At 40.7% G+C, this 23,096-nt stretch overlaps 1 protein-coding gene across 1 annotated transcript in view; it reads right to left on the bottom strand.

Annotated features, from left to right (window-relative positions):
• Nucleotides 1-95: 95 nt before the first annotated feature.
• Nucleotides 96-23,096, bottom strand: part of Lmbrd1 (LMBR1 domain containing 1) — a 45,393-nt gene continuing 22,392 nt past the window's right edge. Inside the window, exons 8-16 of the mRNA XM_048354715.1 lie at nt 15,489-15,614; nt 13,590-13,742; nt 7,243-7,307; nt 6,797-6,899; nt 5,774-5,878; nt 3,949-4,098; nt 1,912-1,990; nt 780-871; nt 96-651 (exon numbers count right to left, since the gene is read on the bottom strand). Coding sequence (XP_048210672.1) covers nt 535-651; nt 780-871; nt 1,912-1,990; nt 3,949-4,098; nt 5,774-5,878; nt 6,797-6,899; nt 7,243-7,307; nt 13,590-13,742; nt 15,489-15,614 — 990 coding nt within the window. The 3' untranslated portion in view covers nt 96-534. The remainder of the gene's footprint in view (nt 652-779; nt 872-1,911; nt 1,991-3,948; nt 4,099-5,773; nt 5,879-6,796; nt 6,900-7,242; nt 7,308-13,589; nt 13,743-15,488; nt 15,615-23,096) is intronic.

The following is a 23,096-nucleotide window of genomic DNA, read 5'->3' as shown; positions in this document are numbered from 1 at the left end:
CATCTTATAATGTCATGGCCTGGCACAGACTGAATTTGTGTGTATGTGTGAAACTAGAGGGACACTGGGGATTATGTAGCAAACTGAAAACATGCTGCAACTGGGAGTAGCATTTATTCATCAGCCATCTTGTAATATTACTTTAGACAATTGGACATAGATACTTTGAGATTCAACATTTTTCTGGAGACTGTAAGGCACTGTTACAAGTAATTTATTATGCTTGAAAAAGCAATGAAGAGATTAATTCTGAGGATTTTAAATCAATTCAATACTATTATACATTGAAGAAAAAAGTCCTTGCACACACTTCTCTCACAAAGCCAGTAGTTCTGTATTTACATAGAATCATTATAGTAATTTTCAATGTTAATCTATGGTACAATAATGTTATTTCAGAACACATAAAAATATAGCTCTTTTTCTTGGCCATGCTCTCTCTTTCAATGGGAGCTAGAGAGCTAGCTCATCAGTTACCTCAGGACTTCCAAACGCAAAACAGAGAGGTCTGCTCCACCACACTGTGGGCCAGAGTCACACGGAGTAGATGGAGGGCTCGTCCTCGTCACTCAGGTCCGAGTCATCGTCGCCTCCTTCGATGACAGACTTCTTCCCCTTGCAGCAGGACACAATGAAGCCAATCAAGAATACCTGCAGATGAAAACCAGCCACTTGTTAGGTTTCAAATCTAAAACTGCTCAGAAGCAATGAGTTTCATCTTCAATGAATCACCAGGACAGAGGGACTTTAAGACACAGGGACGGAGTGTCCATCCTTACCCCAAGAAAGGCCCAGTTCCCGAAATAATAAGCCGCGCTGAAGAACCAGAACTTGTGAAGGAACAGATATGTCCGGGTGACTGTACATTGATCTATAAAAGCAAATAGAATTGGGGTCAGGTGGTTTGTTTCTTATAGATGCTAATTTGTTCTGAATCTCAAAGATTTTTAGCAAAAGCTAAGAACCCAAATAACACAGCCTGTCAGAAGAAAGAGAGTGGACAGCAGTTTAGGCCTCTCCAGAGACCACCTCAAACACTTCCATACAGAGCTAAACTGCCACCGGCAACCCTACTCCTGGGCATTAATCCAACAGAGCACAAACTAGGCCACACTAAGGCCACCAGCACAACCATGTTCACTACCGTATTGTTTAACCAAGGCATGGAATTAACCCAGATGCCCTTCAACAGACAAAAGGATCAAGAAAATATGGTATATATAAACAATGGAATTTTATTCATCCATCACAAACAATGATACTGTACCATTCATAAGGAAATGCAAAGACTGAAAAAAATCTATTAAGTGAAGTAAGCCAGACCCAGAGAAACAGAAGTTATATGGTGTCTGTCACTTGTGGGAGCTAGAATATGCCTATAAATATATAAGTAGACACTCTGGGTGGTGAGCAAGGGGTTACAAATGAATTAGCTCAAGTATAAAAGACTCTAGAGAGTACAAATAGTATAATAATTCTCTGTCCCTGTCTCTGGCCATATTTCTTAGAAGTCTCAGGCTCAGCAAACTGTGAAGAAAGTGAGCAGGTCCATCAGCTATAAGGCTTCAAGAATAATCTGGGAAATGGAAAGTCATACCTCAAAGATCTCCAGTATAAGCCATAATAAAATTATATAAATAAAATGTACTCAATGCCAGACTTATGAAACTCTAACTCCTCTGTACATTATAATAACAAAAAGTTATGCTGGTACTCTACCACTGAAGCCACAGCCCCACTTCCCACGATGTGGTAAACTGGAGATAAGCATCTCATGGGCTTTCCTGCCTGGACCTCAATTCTCAGGTCTCAGCCTCCAGGACAGCTAGGATTATAGTAAAGAGCCCCTGGCATGCCAGTTTCAATTCTCATCATCTCTAAGTTTGCAGACGGTAGATAAAAGTGGCCTACCTTCAGGGGCATTGGCATCACACCTCTTTGTCCCGGGAAAGGTAGAATTACCTTTATGGTCAACAGAAGTTATATTGCTCTGAAAGATAAAAACATAGTTAAAAGTATAAAAATCGATACATTAGTATAGTTAAAGTTAAAGAGGAATCACATTATGAACTATATACTGTTTTCTATTAAATAAATTTATTTAAGATTCTTAATGGGAAATTTAAGAGAAATTACTACTAGAACAAAGATCTATGATAAAACTTTACATAAACGACAGTTTCTTCCAAGAACAACAACAACAAAATTCATTTCTAATCCAAACATGCATTTAAAGAAAATACAAATAAGTAGCTAAGTAGGTAAGGAATGTCTTTTTCCATGCAAGAGCAGCCCTCCCTCTCTCCTGCCTTCCCTCCCTCCCTCTGTCTCTCCACAGGAGAATGTTTACAAAGCCTGGCCCAGTGGAGGAGGCCCAGGACAGCAAGGACAAGCAGAGGGAAATATGGTCCAGGTGAGCAGATGGTGTCTCCCACAGAGGTCATTCAGGTCATTCCATCATGGTCTGGGCCTCACCTGTCCTACTTATGTGTTAGCTATCAAGGATTTTCAATGAACTAGCTTTCTAGTATTTAGGGACGTTATTCACAGCACTGAGAGAGGGTCTAATGAACCTAGAATATTGTTATTTCTATTTTCATGTTAAATAAAGAACAAAGGAAGTGTTGAATTAATAAAGGTTCCTTTAAAGGAACACTTGATCTAGGTAGGCCCTTTCACAGATGTGAAATGCTAGGAAGTTGATCAAAACATAACTTACGGGGCTGGGGATATAGCCTAGTGGCAAGAGTGCCTGCCTCGGATACACGAGGCCCTAGGTTCGATTCCCCAGCACCACATATACAGAAAACAGCCAGAAGCGGCGCTGTGGCTCAAGTGGCAGAGTGCTAGCCTTGAGCGGGAAGAAGCCAGGGACAGTGCTCAGGCCCTGAGTCCAAGGCCCAGGACTGGCCAAAAAAACAAAAAAAAAAAACATAACTTACAAAAAAGAAACACAAAATAAATGTTGAATCAGAGATGGTCAAAATACCATAAATTGTCAGAGAAAACCATCTAATTAAAACGAAAAATTAGGGGGCTGGGAAGATGGCCTAGTGGCAAGAGTGCTTGCCTCATATACATGAAGCCCTGGGTTCCATTCCCCAGCACCACATATATAGAAAATGGCCAGAAGTGGCGCTGTGGCTCAAGTGGCAGAGTGCTAGCCTTGAGCAAAAAGAAGCCAAGGACAGTGCTCAGGCCCTGAGTCCAAGGCCCAGGACTGGCAAAAAAAAAACCACACAAAACAAACAAAAAAACCCCGAAAAATTAGAGTTTACTTTTGAGAGCTCAACAATATCAAGTAGTCAGCAGATAGGATAGTACCTATTGTGTTAAAGGAAGGCACACTTACTCACACAGGGAGTCTTTTCAGAGCCTCTCCTGGGGTTCCTAGTAATAATGACCACATACTGTGCTCACCAAAACATTTCAGGGCTTATGTTAGTTACTTACAGCATTGTTTTAGAAGGAGCATTATGAAATGTAATAAAATGGCGAGATGAAGCTCAACAGCTTCATGCCATAGGATCCACTTAAAGAACAACTGCAATGAAATACTGCGTGTTAAAGAAATATGAAACAAGCAGGACACATCCTTGCTACTTACTTAGGAGGCTGAGATTTGAAGTGTTTGAAGCCAGCCCCGCCAGGAAAGTCTGTGAGACTCTCATCTCCAATTAACCACCAAAAAGCTGTAAGTGGAGCTGTGGCTCAAGTGGTAGAATACCAGCTTTGACTGACAAAGCCTGGTGCTGAGTCCAAGCCCCAGTACCAACCAGTGGGTGTAAACACACTGTGCACCAACACACATAGACACATACAAAATGTGAAACAAATACAATCGCTCAAACATGGAAAGAAAAACCAGTCAATGACATTGAACTTCACTGACGAGTTAATAGGAAACCATCAAACTTAGAACTGATTCTTGAAGCATTCTGTACTTACCTCTACTAAGTAATTTTGGCTTCCATACATAACGTACTGGGGAGCAAGGCTGTAAATCATGTAGCTAGTATGGAGGACAATGAGCAGAAGGATCATGCAGAGAAACAACAGGGCCTGAGGCCTGGTTCTCCCCCTTCTAATCTTATATAACTGGTAGGGAGAGATAGAGACAAAGTATCAGCATTGTATTCTATCAGTGAAGCACAAAGTCCTGCTCTGTCCTCTGGGAGACTGGAATAGTTCAAACCCACCACTTCTCTGTTCCAACTTAATCATTAGGAATCCTTTTGTCACTGGAGATAATTCTGCTCTGTCAAGTGTTTAGATGTAGCCCTTATGTTTATTTTAAAATTATGGCAGAGCGGCTACATTCAAAAGGCCCTATGAAAGAGTTCTTAAAACCCCAGCTCCAGAGCGGGGAGCCAAGGGGTCACAACTATAATCTTACTACACCAGAAGTTGTGATCTGAAGAACTGAAATTAGAAGCTAGGCAAGCAGAAAAGTCTGCTACACATTACCTCCAAAAGAACCAGCAAAATGCTGGGCTGGAGGTATGGCTCAAGTGGTAATGAGCCAGCCTAGCAAGTAAGGCATGCAAACCCCAGTGCTGCCAAAAGGAAAAAAAAAGTAAACTGAAAAAAAACAAAACAAAACCCAGAACCTAGCAAACTTAAGTATTACTATGGCTGGATTCCAGACTGGCCCTGTAAGCTTGTTGCTCAGTAGAGGTTCATACAAATGAAGGCAGCTTTGTGTCTCTAATTCTTTCTAAGATTAGAAATACCAATTTAAACTTCAAGTGCTAGTAATACATTCATAGATTATGGTTTTATATAACATCACTGGCAAAACCAGATGTCATATGTTTGTAGAAATACATTTCTGTGACAGAATCATAAATCGTCATATCATAGTCTACCATAAAATATAGTGTACAGGAATAGATTTTTTTTTCACCTACATCAACTCAAATATTAGGTGTCTACAGCATGGGAGGGGTGATCTGCTTCACTGCAATGATGAACCAACCATATTCCCCTCCCTGCCACTTCACAGGCTGTGCAGCTCAGACCAACACAACGCCGATTCCAGAAGAGATGCACATAAGATCCCTTAACCTGCTCATGGCTCAGCTCCCCTTGTGCCTTGGGTAGCCACTTGCCAATCACCAAATATGAACCACCAAAAGGAAAGCTAGAGGTCTCTAGGAAAGTGCGCCCCCTCTACTCTCTTCCAATAGAACACAAACTGGACCAATGGAGCTACAGCAGCTCTACTGCAATCATGAAGGAGAGACAGGAAGGATAATGGATAATGGGTCTGATGCTTTCCCTATGTATCGAGAAGTCTCGGAGTATGAACTATTTTACTCACAGCTAGAAGTAGTGTCTACCTGGCTCGGCGTATTCTTTCTTAGGGGATTGGTGCCTTGAGCTTTTCCCCCTCAAGGCTGGCACTCTACCACTTGAGCCACAGCTTCTGGCTCTCTGCTGGTTAACTGGTGATTGGTCTCTCGAGTTTGTCTGTCTGGCTCTGAACTGGGATCCATAGAACCCCGTGGGCAGCTATGATTACACCTAATCAGTAAAAAGCCAGAAGTGGAGCTCAAATGGTAGAGCACGCCTGGACTGAAAAAGCCAAGCAACAGGGAAAGGCCCTGAGGTTCAACAAAACAAAACAGAGCAAGAAACACTTCCACATTACAGTGAAATGAAAAGACTACTAGTCCCATCACTCTTGGCATAAAGAAAGCTACAACTTACACAGTTTACATACAATGTCATATCAGAGAAAATGTACATAACAAGAACATTATTTACTTACTCTAATCCAAAAGAACCATATGCCAATATTTCGAATTCCTGCCATTGAAGTAAAAATAAAGTACATAATAATAATTGTTATAAGAATATAATCAAGAGGGAACACCTGGAAAAAGATAAAATAATATTTAATACACAAACTATAAAGCTCTAGAAGTCATATAACATTAACTGGAAATTTCATTATTTGATAAATATCAATATATTAAGCATGATGATTTAGATTAAGCTACTATGATAACAGCACAAAATAGAATCCTCAAAAATATTAACTAGTATCAAACTATTATCAAATTGTTTAGTACCATTACCCTAAGAAAAATCCTAAAGTAAATTAAACTAAAGCCTACATTTTTATAGGAAGTAAAGGATTTCATTAAAATTGAAAACAAGCCTGGTGTTTGTATCTCATGACTGTACTCCTTGTTACTCAGGAAAGTGACCTCTGTGGATTAAGATCTGAAGCCAGGCCAGGAAGAAAGTCCAAGAGGCTCCACCTCCAATGAACTAGCAAAACAACTGGGCTAGATGCATGGCTCAAGTAGTAGCATGCCAGCCCAAACAATAGGGAGCCCATGGGGCCTTGAGTTCAAGCCCAGACCCCCACCATGTACACACAGACAAAACAAAAATTATTTGGGGAAGTTCATCTTACGGATTGTTTCCCCAATTGAATTTTGCTTAAGAATTTTGCAATGTTTCAATATAATAATCTTTAAAACAATATGCCTATGAAGAAATTACATGCAAACCAAAACTCAAATTTGCAAAGAGCCAGATATACTTCAAGTACTGACAAGTTTTCATCATAAGCAACTAACTACATGAGACAGAGTGAAGGGTACAAAATTGATGACATTTTATTACTGTCTGTAGTACAGGCAGCTTGCTGGAGTATGGAGTGAATGCTACTTTACTTACTGTCTGCAGTATAGGAAGTTTGCTGAGATACGGAGTGAGCAGTACTTTATTTACTATCTATAGTACAGGCAGCTTGCTGGGGTGTAGAGTGAGCGGTACTTACTGTCTGTAGTACAGGCAACAGCATATTCAGTGGATTACTCAGGTTAGCTCCGAAAATTATGAACCCAGAATCAATTCCAGCTGAATGAAGAGCTTTATCTAAACTACATCCACACAGAAAGAAAACAGTTAATCTGTTAAACTATCTTGTCATCGATCTATAAAGAACATCATTGTAACTTAAGCAGGAAATTCAGTTGCAGTAAAGAAAACAGGCAAAATAAATTAATCCCTCACCCAAATTTCTAAGTATTAAATTACACAGGCTAAAGAAATACTGCTGATTACTGGGCTTTTTAGCAGTTCTTCAAGTTAATACTATAGAGTACACTTCAGGTAGCACAGCTATTCAAGATGAATGTGGTACACAAATGGAATTCATGAGGAAGGGTATAAAATACGATAGAACTTCTACAAGTGTTATATAAATGCATCTATTGTACTTACTTTGACAGGAAGAGAGAAATTACAAACAGCAATGCAACTAAGATGAAAAAGATTCCCCAAATGATCTAAAAGCAAAAATATATTCATTACAATAGAGTTCTAAGAGTTGGATTAAAAGCACAAATCCATTATGCTCAATATAAGTTGCCAGCATATAACAATGATGTAACCAAAATGATCTGAGAGTTATTTAAATTTAGTATATAAACCCAGACATTTATACCTACATTTTCATTTTGAGATTATTTGCTGAAGAACATATATACAACACAGATAAAGCATTTTAAGTTTTCACTATAAGCCAACAAAACTATGATCAAATACAAGGTTTCTTCTTCTCTTTCATTTATACATGAGAAGTATACACACATACAATATCAAGAAACTCATGTTTATTATTTCTCATAGAAATACTACATACATTTAACTGCTGAGAGTGAGAGCCAGAGAGAGATAAATAGATTATATTCAACAGAAGTAAGTCTACAGGAGTGACACTTTGCTAGAATGAGTGCTGACAGCCCGAGGAAAGTGCCACGTGCTTTCTGTGGAGAATGTGTCCAGCATCAGGACTGGTGTACCCTTTGTGTGGTGTGGTCTGTCCAGGGGGAATGGCAGGGCCAGCCTTTGGGGTCTGGCAGCCTTGTGTTGGTTGGGCTCTTTTTTTCCCCTCATGCTTTCCCCAGTGCCAGGGACAACTGGGCTCAAGAGTTGGCAAAACACAGAGAGGAAAAAAAGGAGACTTTCAGCAAACACAGGTGAAGTATTTTCAGCTTCCTATGTGACTAGAATTTGGCACAAAAAAATCAGATACAAGCATGAATTTTAGGGAGATTTTCTTTTATTTCACAAGATTGCTGAGGTGAGTTTCAGCCTGTGGAGGGGAGGAAAGATCACCTTGCCGGTCATTTAGGGATGTTTTAAAATTACTTTGGGTTCATATTCTAGGGACTTCTTCAGACACTGAGACCAGAGCCTCCTGGGAAGACGAGCTGGCAAAGAAAGGATCAGAAGCCCACAGCCATCTATTGAAATAAAGCAACACTGCACGTCACTGAATATACCGGTGTTCCTTATGAGAGTCTATTATTTAGGAAGAGTTAGTTTCGGGTGGGGCACAGTGATACATGTCTATAATCCCAGATACTTAAACAGAAGAGGATTCAATACAAAACAAGGCTAGCCTGGGCAAAAGTATGAGATCCTATCTGAAAAATAAACACAAAAGGTCTGGGAAGATGGCTCAAGTGTGAGAGGGCTTGCCTAGTCCCATCCCCAGTAGCACCGAAATAAACAAAAAAACATGTAAACTGTTAGTTTCAAAAGGGCAGAAAAGGAGAGAGAAAATAAGGCAGCTCAACACCGGCCCAGGTTTATTAGGAAAAACAAATCTGTAATGGGGAACCCTCCTCCAAAGCTAGAGACTCCCTCTTGCTTACAGTCTGCATGCTTACAGTGGGGCCAGGGGCAGGGGTCTCCAGCACCCCACACATCAGAGAAGGGCACAAGGTTACACTGGCGGATGGAGGAGCCGAGCCAGGCTATCTGCTCAAGGTCCAAATGGGGAGTACACCTGGCTCCAGTGCATGCCATGGGTTTATCAGGTCTGGGGAAAAGGGGAAGGCATGGGTGGTAGTGAACCAAGGCACTGCTCTGGGGCCTCACGGTCAGGATGCGGGGCTGTCTGGACCTCACGCAAGGTCAGGACACCGGCTGGCTGGACCTCATCATGCAAACCACACACGCACAATGCCCTGCAGGACTTCATCTCTACAGGAACAAAGGTTCCTCAGTAACGACATAATCCCTTCTACAAGATTTGGGCATCTGTATTTGGTGCTTAGATGAAATAGAGGCAATTCTTTTGTACTGAGGACCAACAAATCACAGCACTTCCTGGACAACTGTTAATAAAAACTCACTCTTCGCTCAGACTCTAATTAGTAGTCCAGCACAGCACATAAAAATGCACTTGAAATTAAGATTTCCTTCTGTCGATACACATTTTGGCAAGCAAAAAGAAAGTAAAGAAATAAGGAAAAATTCTCTTACACCAATCTGCAGGGAAGCATGATCAACAGTTGCACCGTTAGATTACTTAACAGAACACATAGTAAACGGCAAAGAGATAAATCCTTTATAGAAGTGCAAATATTTAACCCAACTTAAATCAGTACTTAGAGACTCGCGCCAGTGATGACCACATTGCGCTGGTGTTATTAACTATAAAGGTAATACCAAGAGTAAAATCTGTGAATGTTTTCTCTTCTGTGCTATCAAGAAACTACCATCACGTGTCAGAATCAGCTTTTCAACACGTTGGAAATCCACCAGAGACATGCAGCCTTCCGGGAACGTCTCAGGAGAGCGGCTGCGGTGGCCCTCTCAGAGCTGCCGCTGCCTCCCAGAAGCTCCTCTCAAGTCCACGGCCAGAGCCATCACTATGCGACCTGGCTGTGGCTCCCTGCGAGACCCCACTCGCACGCCTGTCTGCACTCGCACGCCTGTCTGAGCTGGTACTCACACAATGCTAAAAGCCTCTGCCCAAAAGTGCTTGCCAAAAAATATTATAAGCCATCTATGAACCCCAGGAGGTTAAGTCAGCAGACGGCAGGAAAAATTAACCAACAGGCTTAAGATATAAACCTCAGGAGGTGAGATATTCCTAAGGGTTTGCCAGGAATCTGGAAGGTGTGTGTGAGCAGGACGAATGTGAGTCGGCCTGACGCACAGCTCTGGCAGACACTGAGGGTCTGCATTACAAGCAGTACAGGCTGAGCTGTAGGGCTGCTTGGCCTTGAAAAAGTACACCAACACACACAGACGCCAGGCAAAGATCAGATTGGCTGTCTGTAGGAATTTAGGAAAATCATCATCCACCGTTAGCGAGCAGGGACTGCAGTGAGCACAGACAGGGAAAGACACAGATTTTACATGATGCGTTCTCAAAAATCACTGAGCCATGCATGACAGCAGAGACAGGACTAACAACAACCTTGGGACAGGGGAAAACCTGATTTCCTGTTACCACACTGGGTCATTTTTAATTGGACTTCAGAGTCATAAATGGATTTTGGACCGGTAACGGGCAATGGAAAACAGTGACAAGCTAGGCAGAGGGGGCTCATGCCTAAATCCTGGCTGCTCAAAAGAATGAAGTCTGAGGACCTCGGTTTGAAGCCAGCACATTAACCACTAAAAGCATCCCCAGGAATGGAGATGTGGATCAAGTGGTGGAGTGCCTTGAGCAGTAAAGCTAAGGGACAGCATCCAGTTCCTAAGTTCAAGCCCAAGATGCCATGCTTATGTCCGTATTTGGAAAGAGCTTCTGCGCTTTCACTCAATCTGACTTTGTTCTATGTCCTGTATAGGGCACTGTACACTGCAGTGGTCCCGGCCCCTCCGTGAAGCTGTGTGGGAACGTGCACGCACCCACGTCCACGTCCTCAAGGCTTCCCCACAGTGAGGACAGCCAGTGGCTTTCCTCCCCCACAAAGAAGCTCGTCTCAGGATGCAGGACACGTGAGGAGAATAAGGAGAATGAGGTTCCTTTCAAGAGCCTTTCTTAATGCTTTCCTACATGTTAAAAGATTTAAAAAATCCACTTTGCTCTTTTACAGAATATTATTTTCAAATTGGCAAAGATTATCAGGATGATTTCTCAATGCAGACCCACTTAGTTCTTGATTGCAGTGGTAATTTTCCCTGTTATCTATTAGGAGCCATTTATTCGGTTCATTATTTAATAACTGAACACCTAACAAAGGGATGAGAAGGACAAGGACACATTTTGACGGACTAGTTGGGGAGATCTAATGAAAGTTAAGACCATAAGAGCTATACTCTTTTCAGACACATGTATGCAAAGATAGTACAAAGAATTACAGTATGCCCTTCAGCCAGATCCTCCAAATGGCAGGCTTTTATTTGATGCTTTTATCATTTTTTCTATAATCAGAGCTGAATTCTTGGAGAATAAGTTACAGATAAAATGACTTAGTACTATCAATGTCCTAAAAGCAAAAACATTTTTTTCATATAATTATAGTTTAATAATCAAAATTGGGAAATTAATATATATATACACACACACACATATATACACACAGCACTCTTATCTAATTTTTTTTTTACTGTTCCATTAATGTTCTTTACTTTAAAAGAAGGTCCTTTTCTAGACCAAAAGGATCATGATGGTTGTGTCCTTTAGTCTGGAACAGATCGTATTTGATTTTCTTTCCTAACATAAGACATTCTGAAGAGGAGCAGTTGTTTTAGAGAATATCTCTAGATTTGGACCATCTTCTTCTCGTGATTGTATTACCCCTTGGGACAGCAGTGACAGGGAAATGATCCTGTGTCCTTCTCAATGCATCCAGTCAAGAATCATGTCATGTCGTGGGTAAGTGGACTGAAGTGGCTCAAGCTCTATCACTGAAGTGTAGGAAAATTCTATGACATACTTTTATTTCTGCTTTCCACTCACCCTGAATATGCAGTTACTTTGCAAGTGAAAGGAGTCTTGGTTTTGTTTTGTTATAATCTTGTACTGCTTAGGGAGGGCAAAGGGGTATAACCATTTGGAAAACACAAACCAGCAGATTCTTAAAAAGTTAAATGTAAAATCAGAAATTCTACTCCTTAGTTTTACCCAAGGGAAACCGATGAAAGCACATACCCACAGAGATCTGGTGAAACTTTCCTATCAGCATCATTTACTATGGTCTCAAGCTGGAAAACACCCAAAGTATTTGCTGACAGTGAATACATACATAGCATTATGACACAGCCACACAAGACATGCCTGGCAGCGAAATGGAGTGAGACACTACAAAAACCTCAGCAACATGCTGAGTCCCACAAACAGGGTGCTGTGCGGAAGCCGTCCTCCCGTGCCTTTCAAGGCTTCCCTGGTCTGGAAGGCATTGGTGGCTTTGGGGATTGTGCAGATATGCTTTTTATCTAGAAAGTTGTATCAAACACTTACTAAAGCCGATTTTACAATTCTTCTCAGCATATGTTCAATTAAATGGGACATGTATATTTTTAAGAGAAAACAGCTAATGGCAAAGATTGGGTTATTAATACTTGTCAGATCTTCCAGTGAATTCCGGGTGGAAATGAGCTGGGTGGATGCCCTTACAACTCCTGTTCTGGGCTCAGGGCACAGATCAGTGGCAGAACACTAGAACACTCTCAATGCGCAGCAAGCCCTGGGTTCGTTCAGTCCTCAACACTGAAAAATAATTTCTTCTAAGTCATCATCTTCTTCTAAATTAATTAAGTTAATTATGATATATACTCTTCCACTTCTAAAAGGGAACAGGTAATGTGCTTGCTTTCTAGGCATAACAACCAGACAGAGTAGCACCACAACCCAATCTGGCTGGCTCTAACTGGCTCTGACTGGCCGGTCTATGCTAGGTTTCTCTCAAACATTTTTTTTTTCTTTAGTGCCAGCATGGTGGCTTGAACTCAGGGCTTCACACTCTTGCTTGGCTATTTTGCTCTTGAGCCACTTGAGCCACAGCTCCACATCTGACTTTTTGGTGGTTAATTAGAGATAAGGGCCTCATGGACTTTCTTGCCTGAAGGGCATTGAGCCTCAGATCTAAGTAGCTACAATTACAGGAAGGAGACATCAGCACTTGACTTGAAACAAATTAAAAAATGTTTAGGCAAAACCCATTTTCTAGCTCAACCTTGCTTAATTTCACTTCTAATCAGTGTAGTCATTGTACTGTGTGAATTGCAACTTAATATTATTGCATGCAAAGTGTCTGGAATGTCCCTTCCCTAATAGAGAACTGGCAAATTTGGAAATCTCTAGCTAGCACCTTGAGGTGCTTTTTAGTGTGAGTCGTATTATAACTGCCTTCATTCACCTAGTACTTAAATTCAAGTACCAGACTCCTAACAATTAGAGACTGGTAAATAATGGCTTCTAAAAATGAGAACATAATGGTCTTCCATCCAATAATCCCTTTCGTATTTCCAGAAACTTATCTAACAAGGAAGCAAATTCTTGAGTTCTAATAGGGATCCTCCTTTCCTGATTACAAACTTGCAAAATAAGCTAATAGCTGTTGTTGTACTGATCTTCATTTTTATTTACCTTTCCTAGTTAGAGCATTTATATCACATGGGAGTAAGTAAAGCTCTGAGGGTTTCATATCTTGCCCAAACCACCAAACAGCACAACTGTGACTCAAAGCCAGACAATTTCAATAGCACATTCCCTGCTCTCAGTGTCATACTGAAGGGCTCAGAAGGACAACCACGTTTTTGAAGAGTACTACAGAAACTTGAGAGAAGAATGACTGCCTAATTTTTCCAAACTCCATTACCTTCAGAGGACGCAGAGCGCCACAAAACTTCGTCCACCAGCTGTTTTCAATGAATTCTAAGCGCCTCTCTCTTTTCTTAAGTGTTCGTAACCTTTCTTCAAACTGCTTTAAAGCACGTTTATCCCTGGCTGGCAAAGGTCGACCATCTCTGCTCTGCAAATAATAGAACAAATTGAAGATGTTTTTCCTTTTACCATTAAGTCTCAATAAAGTACTCACCAGATTTAGCAGACCAGACAACAATTTTTTTTTTCTCTCTTGGGCAATTTTATAACCTGAAAAACTGACAACTTCAATGTTCAATGTAACACTAAACACAGCTCAGTCCAACTCAGCATCAAAATGTAGATGTGTACATATTTTACAATAGCATTCCTGTTGTGTTTTCTAGAAACATTGTTAAGTTCTGAGAATATATTTGTTAAACATTCCATACAAAAGGAAAGTAGTTATAACAAGTATGAATTAGCTGGGTGCCAGTGGCTCACACCTATAATATCAGCTACCCAGGAGGCTGGGATCTGAGGATAACAGTCCAAAAGCAGCCCAGACAGCAAAGTCTATCAGACTCTCATCTCCAATTAAGTACCCTAAAGCTGGAGGTGTAGCTGTGGCTCAAGTGGTAGGGTGCCAGCCTTTAGAGAAAAAACTAAGGGACAATGTCCAGGCCCTGAGTTCAAGCCCCAATACAAGCACACAAAAAAGGGCTAACTACTATGTATTTTCTCTTTAGTCCCTTTACCTCTAAACTCCTTCTCTTTCCTTTATTGTAATTTGGCTCTGACCTTGCTCTTTTCTGAACTGAGAGGTCTAGGAGCCCAACTCAAACACACAGGCAGAGAGCTGGGCTTGAGCAGAAGCAGAAGCGGCCTAGTCAAACACTGAGTCAGACCTAGAAAGCGTCATAACACACTGCACCACACAGGCGGCAGGTTGGGCTCTGCAGCAACTGCCAGGAGCTGGTGCTTCCTTGGTCTGCAGGCACCTCTGCAAAACAAACAAACAAACGTGCTTTCTGTGGGCCACCAGCATGGCAGCGCAGTTCCATCTATTTTTGTGAGGTCTGAACTCAGGGCCTGGGTGCTCTCCCTTAGCTTTTCTGTTGACAGGTTAGCACTCTACCATTTGATCCACTTCCAGCATTTTGCTGGCTAACTGGAGACCAGAGTCACATAGACATTGTCGCTCAGGTTGGCTTTGAACTATGATCTCAGATCTCAGTCTGCGGACTGGCTAAACAGCCTCTTCACATATCAGTATTACAAGGCTCTTATGAAACAAACCATCCGCTTCTACAACTTAATAGTTTCTCAAATGTGATCACACATAATAATCACCTGACAAGTATGTTAAACACAGATTTCTAGGCCTTATCCTCAGAGAATATAATTCAGATATTGAGAGGACCTGAAGTTTGTTTTTCTACCAAATCCCAAAGACAGGCTGATTCCACTTGTCCAAAGACCAGATTTCCTATACACAGTAGGTACTTTTATTACCTTCACTTCTTTAAGTCAAGTACTTTGTGCCAAGTACATTAGGTATTTTCAAATTGCATCCCAGACACCAGAGTGGGACTTCCCAAAGGCCAAGGGATACAGCAATAATGTTTCAAGTAGGATGTGACACCACACATGGAATGGAAGAGGAAGCAGCAGCAAGATCCTGCTCATGAAGCACATGTTTTGTACGTTAGCTGTTGAAACCCTGCTGGGAATGTCCAATCTGTCAGTGTATGATCCTACACTATACAGAAGATACATTTTAAAAATAGGAACATGGTTCCTGAAGGATACACTGCACAACATCCCAACAATGTAAGAAAAGGAAGGGTTGGCAGGTGCTGGGATCCCGCCAGAGGCCACTCCGGCCCCCAGGCCCATCGCAGCACCGTCTCACCTTGGATCGGATTGTCTGGATGTGCTGTTCCACTTCCTCCATGTCCTCAGTGTTCTCTAAACGCTCGTATGTAGCACTTCTGGTGCCTTTTATCAGATTTAAGGGCAAGGCTGACATGCCATAGGCCTGAAAGAGACAGAATTGAAATATGCTGGAATGTCTCTACTTTAAAAAAATTATACACAATTGTGAAATGTAAAAATAATCACTTAGAGAAGAAACTTAAAAGTGGTCTATAGTGAAATGGTCACTGGACAGCATGGCATCTGGGAGCGAGTCTTGCACACATTGTGTCAGAATTCTCTGTCACACTCCTATTTAGGTGCCTCTGTTCATCACAGTATGTCAGGGACAAGTTGCACATTTAAAGTACATATATTGATGAAAGTAGTCATCAAAGACAGTGTGAATTAGTAAAAAAAATTGTATATTATAGTCTATAAAAATGGAAATAATTTTCTCCAAGCACACACAGTAAATCTTAGAAAATACTTTTGATATATATGTGACATTTTATAAGCATACTGATCACCAAACTTTTTAACCATTAGTGCTGATAATATACATACTACTGCATATATTATTAACTCCATACTCCAGTCCCAAATAATACCTTTCTCATAATTATTAATGTACTAATAGCCTTGTGGCTATTTACTCACAAACATTATCAACCTTAAACTGACTGGCAACTGTAACTTCCTGACTGTAACAACAGGGTCTGAAGCAAACAAAAGCTTATAACTTTAAATCCATTTTTTTCCCTTTTTTTGTGATAGTTCTGGCTGGCTTGAACTCAGGAGCTTTTTTGCTCAAGGGTAGCCCTTTACCACTAGAGCTACAGTTCTACTTCTGGCTTTACAAGTGATTGATTGGAAATAAGAGTCTCACAGACTTTCTTGCCCGGGCTGGCTTCAACCACAATCCTTAGATCTCAGCCTCCTAAATGGCTAGGATTACAGTTTTAAGTAGGCCACCGGCGCCCAGCTCTTTCTTGTTTTTCTTTACTCAGTCTCCTGTGTAGGCAGAGCCATAAGAACAAGGAATGCAGGCAGAAGTGACCAGGATGATTGGTGTAGGACAGGCCTGAATCCCCTGTATTCTTTTGGTCAGTACTGGCAATATGGTACTTGTGTAGAGTCCAATGTCAAATATTAAATCATCTGGTCTTCCTGGATGATCTTCTGGTCTCACTTTCCACAAATCCATCTTCTACATTGCTTCCAAAGAGATTTTACTCTAACATCCAGGTCTGATATGTTGTTCTTCCAAGGTCCTCCAGGAACAACAAGGGTATTTTTCAAATCAGTTCCACTGTATGTACATACACACTTTCTTGATTCATTCATCCATTGTGGAGCATCTGGGCTACTTCGATAACTTGGCTATGAACAAGTGTACGAGTGTCTTTACTGTATCCTGACTTACAATCTTTTGGCTAAATGCCCAAGAGTAATATTATAGGGTAAGGTTTTTTTGTGGTTTTTTGCTTTCATCTTTTTTTTAATTGAGTTTAAGTTACTACATATTTCACAGTACAATTTTAACCTTTACAGTGATGAAAATCATCATTCTCTACAAAGCTTACAAACTCTATGAACTTTAACAATAAAACAATTTCTTCCAATTCAGGTGATATGTACATCTGTTGCCTTTCTCTCTCATTCCCTCCTTCCCATCAACGTCTGTTGTAGCTGATGGGCCCTATGCTATATATATATATATATATATATATATATATATTTTCACCCGCTTTCTACTCATTCTGTGCCCTCCTCCCACTTCCCTCAGGTGTGCTCGTGTATGTCCCATATATGAGGTAGGGAATATAGAGTCATCTAAAAATAATAGGACATTTTCAGAAGAGGTCCTTTGTTTCCTTATCTGTGGGGTTCTAGGAGGTGCTTGGGTCTTGAGATTTGGTGCTGTTTTCCCAAGGCTGTCCTCTTTTGTTCCCACTGTATTTTGGTATCTTGAGTCCTATTTGCTTTGTCATATCTCCTTGCATTTTACATCTAAAACCCACATATCTGAAAGACCATAAGCCTTGGTCTCTCTGTTCTTGGCTTATTTTGTTCAACATGACTTGTTCTAGTTCCATCCACTTCCGAGAAAATGCTATTACTTTATCCTTTCTAATGGCTGTGTAAAATTCCATTGTATACAGTTACCACATTTTTTGATCCATTCATCTGTAGTGGGGCACCTGGCTTGTTTCCATATCTTGTCTATTGTGTCCTTGCCATATCCTGGATCCTATTGCTCAGGGTATATGCCTAGGAGCTGTATGGCTGGGTTGTAAGGTATGACTATGTTTACTTCTTTGACGAACCTCCAGACTTCTCTCCAGAGCAGTTGTACTAGTTTACATTCCCACCAGGAGTACAGTAGGGTTGTTCTTTCTACACATCCTCGCCAGCATTTATTGTCTGAATTCAGAACATAGGCCATTCTGACTAGGGAAAGGTGGATCTCAGCGTTGTTTTTATTTGCATTTCCTTTACGGCCAGGTATGGTGAGCATTTCTTCATGTGTGTTCTTTGCCATTTTTACTTCTTCTTCTGAGAAGTGTCTATTTAGTTCCCTTGTCCATTTAGTAATTGGTTTATTAGGTTTGGGAGGGATTAGCTGCTTGAGCTCCTTGTATATGATGGATATTAGGCCTTTCTTACATTGCTGGTAAATATCTTTTCCCAATTGGTTGGCTGTCTTTCTAGTTTGGTAGCAATGTCTTTAGCTGTGCAGAACCTTTTTATTTTAACGTAGTCCCATTTGTCCAATCTGTTGTGCCCCTGGGACTCTGTTCAGGAATGTAGGGTAGTTTTATGTGTAATTTTCTGAGGAATCTCCAAACTGCCTTCTACAGTGGTTGCACCAACAATGTAATACACTCTCACCAGCAATGCAATAGGGCTCCTTTCTCCCACATCTGTGCTAACACTGCTGCTATGACTGCAAAAGGGCCTCCAGAACCAGTGTGGAAGATCAGAAGGCAGCAAACTTAAGTGTATGTGTTTCGTCTAGATGGTTTTAAAAAGTTACTTTTTTCAACCAGAGGTAGAATTATGTTCTTGTGAATAGATTCCAATTAATGTAAGCCAGCATATCTGCCAATATATTCATCTTACTTCACGTCTTACAATTTTCCACCAGTCTTAACACTCCAGTTTTATACTACTTCAGTCATACACAGTCCACACTGCTAATATATACCACACCTTCCTTAGGGCAACTGCTTCCCACCCTGCATCAGAATAGGCCAGCGTCATTCAGGTTTCAGTTATTATGACCTATCTGAGGCTTCCCTGAGCTGCAGATGCCTTGCTTGTAACACATGGCATCACTGGTCCATACACTTCTTTTTATGCCAGTATTGGGGCTTGAAGTCAAAGCCTGGGCACTGTCCCTGAGCTTTTTGGCTCAAGGTTAGTGCTCTCTACCACTTAAGCCATGGCTTCACCTCAGGCTTGTTGGCTGGTTAACTGGAAATAAGAATCTCATGGATTTTCCTGTTTGGGCTGGTTTGCACTGTGATCCTCAGATCGTAGCTTCATGAGCTGCTGGGATACAGGCATGAGCTACCAGTGACCGCCAGGATTCACAGGTCCCTAATCGCTAGATCTGCCATCTCTGGCTCTCATATCTGAGCCAGTCTCCTGACAACAGCAGGAACTATTGGGTACATCAGGACTAAGTCCCAAGTCTGTTTCCTTCACTCTTTATTCTAGGAACAACTACTTAATCATGTATCAATATATCTCTGGGAAGAAGATATTTGACCAAAAATCTTTGAAACAGGGAGTTTATAATAATAACATGAAGTTATTTTCTTACATGGATCTTTGTTAGAAGAAATGGACTGCCTAGTTTAATGTGAACTATTTCAAAAAACAAAATAAAAAATGGTAACAATTGTAACATGAAAACAGAATACCATGCTTTTCTCTGAATTTTTAATTGTTGGTAGAGCGGGAGTAAGGAAGAATAAGCACTCAAGCAATCATCCTATATTGAAGTCTCATGTTCAAGTTTCAATGACTATCGGGAAATGTAACTATAAATATCTGCATTTTAATAAGCTTGTAATAAACATTTACAAGACATTAAGGGCTTAAATAACCATATTTTCAATTTAGCCTCAGACTAAAAGATAGCTTGAAAAAATATGCAAAAACAGTATCCTTTTCAGGAACATTTTTTTTGCTGCTTACTACTGCCCTCTAGTGAATTTCTGGAGAAGCAGCAAAGCTAAATCATAGAGTCGTATAAAATGCTAGGCTTGGCTACACTGCCTCAGAGTTTACTTATTTTGACTTCCAAGAATAAATCACCAAATTGTTTTAAAATCATATCTATGATTTTATAAACTTCTTTTTTCCATGAGAGAGACAAAAGCAAAGAAAACACCAAATCCTTAAAAGTAACTGCCGGAAGCCCAAAGAGAAGCTGTGCATGGGATGGAGGCGAGTTCCTGAACCAGTGCCCAGGAGGACAGACGTGGGGAAGCCAGAGCGGCCTGCTGCCTGCACAAGCACACACAGGGCCTCTCCTCCGGGCCAGCCATTCCCCGCAGGCACCACCATCCTAGTTCATTTGTTCCTAGGGAATCTTCCCACAGGGTCAGTCTTAAAACAGACACATACGGCTTGGGTGTGGCACACGAGGACACAAAAATGATACTCTCCCAGGTAAACCTTATCACCTGCCAGACTGCAGTGAATGAACTGCGTGCTTTCACACATGATGAAATAACTTCCTGAGTCCCCAAGCTGAGGAGCGAGGAGCCACTGGGCTGAGGGTGCCAGGACGGCACGGAGGGAGAGCGCCATTCGCATGTCAGGCACGCGGGGCACCAGTGGGTTGGATTTCTTGTTACAAAGCGGATTACTCCAAGCTCAGGGCTACAGAGGAGCAGCAATTTATCTTCCGTAGTTCCAGGAGCCTGAAGTCCATAAGGAGGCTGGCAGGGCACTGGCCAGGCTGCTTTCTTTTACAGTTTCCAAAGAATCCATCTTATTTTTTGAACTCTGGGCCTTGTGCTCTTGCTTGGTTTTTTCACTTAAGGCTCGTGTGCCAGCCATTTGAGCCATAAATCCACTTCCAGCTTTTTGCTGACTAATTGGAGATAAGAGTCTCACCAACTTTTCTGCCTGAGCTGGATTTAAACTTGGTCCTCAGATCTCAGGCTCCTGAGTAGGTAGGATGACAGGTGTGAGCCACTAGAGCCACCCTCTTGACTAATCTCTTTATCCACAACTTGTCTCATTTTCCTAGAGTTATCAAGTATCATTTGACCTTCAAAGGCCACTGTCAAGAATTTCTAGCCAATTTAAATCTGGACGAGGCTGTTGCAGCAAGTATAGAAGAAAAAGACAAGAAACCTGGACTCGGCAGAGAGAACTCCAGATCTAACTACTGATTTTTTTCAAGTTTGTGATTGCTTCTTATAGGGAAATAACGACTTGCTGTTGTCTATTCTGTGAGATGGGAGGATAATCATCAGCTGGTTTCAAATGGCAACTGCCTTTTGTGCTAACACTAAAAAAACACACACGAGTATCCATAGCAAGCAGCATACTAAAACGTGTATTTCTAAGGCTTACTATGTTTTATGGCCCATGAGTAACACATAATACATGAGACCCTGCTGTTACCTAACAGTCCATTTCTTCTATATCTAAGGAAGATATATTGAGAAAACCACTATTTTTTCACTAAGAATGCTCTAAACATAGACTTTATTCATCTGAAAAGGTTCCAGGTTATTTTAATACTTCTTGTACAACACTAATGCAGTAGGGAGAATGGTATACAAAAAATTATGCCTTTTCTTCTATAATTTGAACAAAAGAGCTAAAGCAGCAGTCTGTACATAAGCTTGTCAATCCTTTTTAATTCATACCAACAATAGAGTTGGAGACTATTAAACTCTGTATCCTAGAAAATACTAAGCTATATAAATACCTAATTCTATGTATATTCTGGATATTAAGCCCTTATCACATATAGCTGGCAAAAATTTTTAGCTTGGTAATTATGTCTTTTGTTGTGCAGAAACCTTTGAGCCTAATGCAATCCCATTTGTCAATTCTCTTTCCAATAGGCTGAACCCCTAGAATACTACTCAAAGTTCTTGCCTGTGCCAATAAGTTATAATATAATGTCTTCTCTTCTTCCTGTAGTAGTTCCAAGGTTTGAGGTGTGACACTGAGGGTGTCTGATCCATTTTGAGTTGACATTAGTATAGATGACAGAGAGGGATCTAGTTTCAGTCTTCTGCATATGAATGTACAGTTTTCCTAACTACTGTTGGTTGAAGAAGCTTTTGTCCAATATATATTTTCCCTTGTCAAATATTAGATGGCTGTAGGTATATGGGTTTATTTCTGGGTCTTCTAGTCTGTTCCATTGGTCTTCGGGCCTGTTTTTGTGCCAGTATCAAACTGTTTTTATTACTATAGCTCTGTAGTAAAGTCTGAAGTCTGAAATTGTGATGATATATCTCCAGCACTGTTTTTGTTTTGCTCAATAAACTAAACCCTCAAAGAATCAACCCAATTAATAAATGGGGTAAAGAGCTAAGCAGTCTTTTCAGATTAAGAAGTAAAAAAATAGCCAATAAATATATCAAGACACGCTCAATGTTGCTGGTTGTAAAGGAAATATAAATTAAAACAATACTGAGATTCCATCTCACCCAAATAAGACAGGCCACCATTAAGAATACAAACAACAACAGATGCTAGCAGGGATGTGGGGGGAAAGGAACTCATGGGAATGTAAAGGAAGACATTTTGCAGAGTCCTCAAAAATGAAACATACAACTACGTGATCAGCCACACCACACCTAGGCATTATTATTCCAAAGATACTGCTGCACTATTCACCATAGTCATATTATGGAAATAGCTCAGCTGGCCTACAACGGACAAATGGATCAAGAAAATATGATTGTGTGTGTGTGTGTGTGTGTGTGTGTGTGTGATACACAATGGTATTTTTCTCATCCACCAGAAAGAACATGATGTCACTTGTAGGGAAATGGACCAACTTGGAAATAGAGTTATCTGCATATATACAAAAACATATTAACTAAAGTAGGGTGTCAACCTACACTTTAACAAAATGAATTCTAGGAAGCTGGAACATGTGGGGGGGGATTTTGAGGAGTGGGTAGACAAATGAAGAGAAAAGGGGCTGGCAAGCAGTCATAATATTCCATGTACATACGTGAAAATTGAGCTGGATGGAATTGGGAGATGGGGGAGAACTATGGAAGCATGACAGTGACCAAGATGCACTGTACTCATAAACTAACACGCTGAATTGAAACTCCTTTGTAAAACGACATTAATTTAAAGAAAAACCAAAATATAATCAGATTCTAAAAGTAAATATTCTCAAATAAGGTAAATCTACTGAACTCGCAGCAGATGTTGATATTAGTAGCAGACACTGAATTAGTAGTAGATAGTTCCAGTTATTGACACATATCTATGCACCCATTATTATAGAGTTTATAATCACCTTTAGGGTTCCCAAGTTATACAATTTGTTTCTAAATACCTAGTTTCATAAGCATAAATAAAATATATATGACTAAATGCT

This window comes from Perognathus longimembris, chromosome 9 (assembly GCF_023159225.1).
Source record: "Perognathus longimembris pacificus isolate PPM17 chromosome 9, ASM2315922v1, whole genome shotgun sequence".
In the NCBI taxonomy this organism is placed as follows: Eukaryota; Metazoa; Chordata; class Mammalia; order Rodentia; family Heteromyidae; genus Perognathus; species Perognathus longimembris.
Note: the sequence above shows the minus strand (reverse complement) of the source record. Positions and strands in the feature narration are given on the sequence as shown.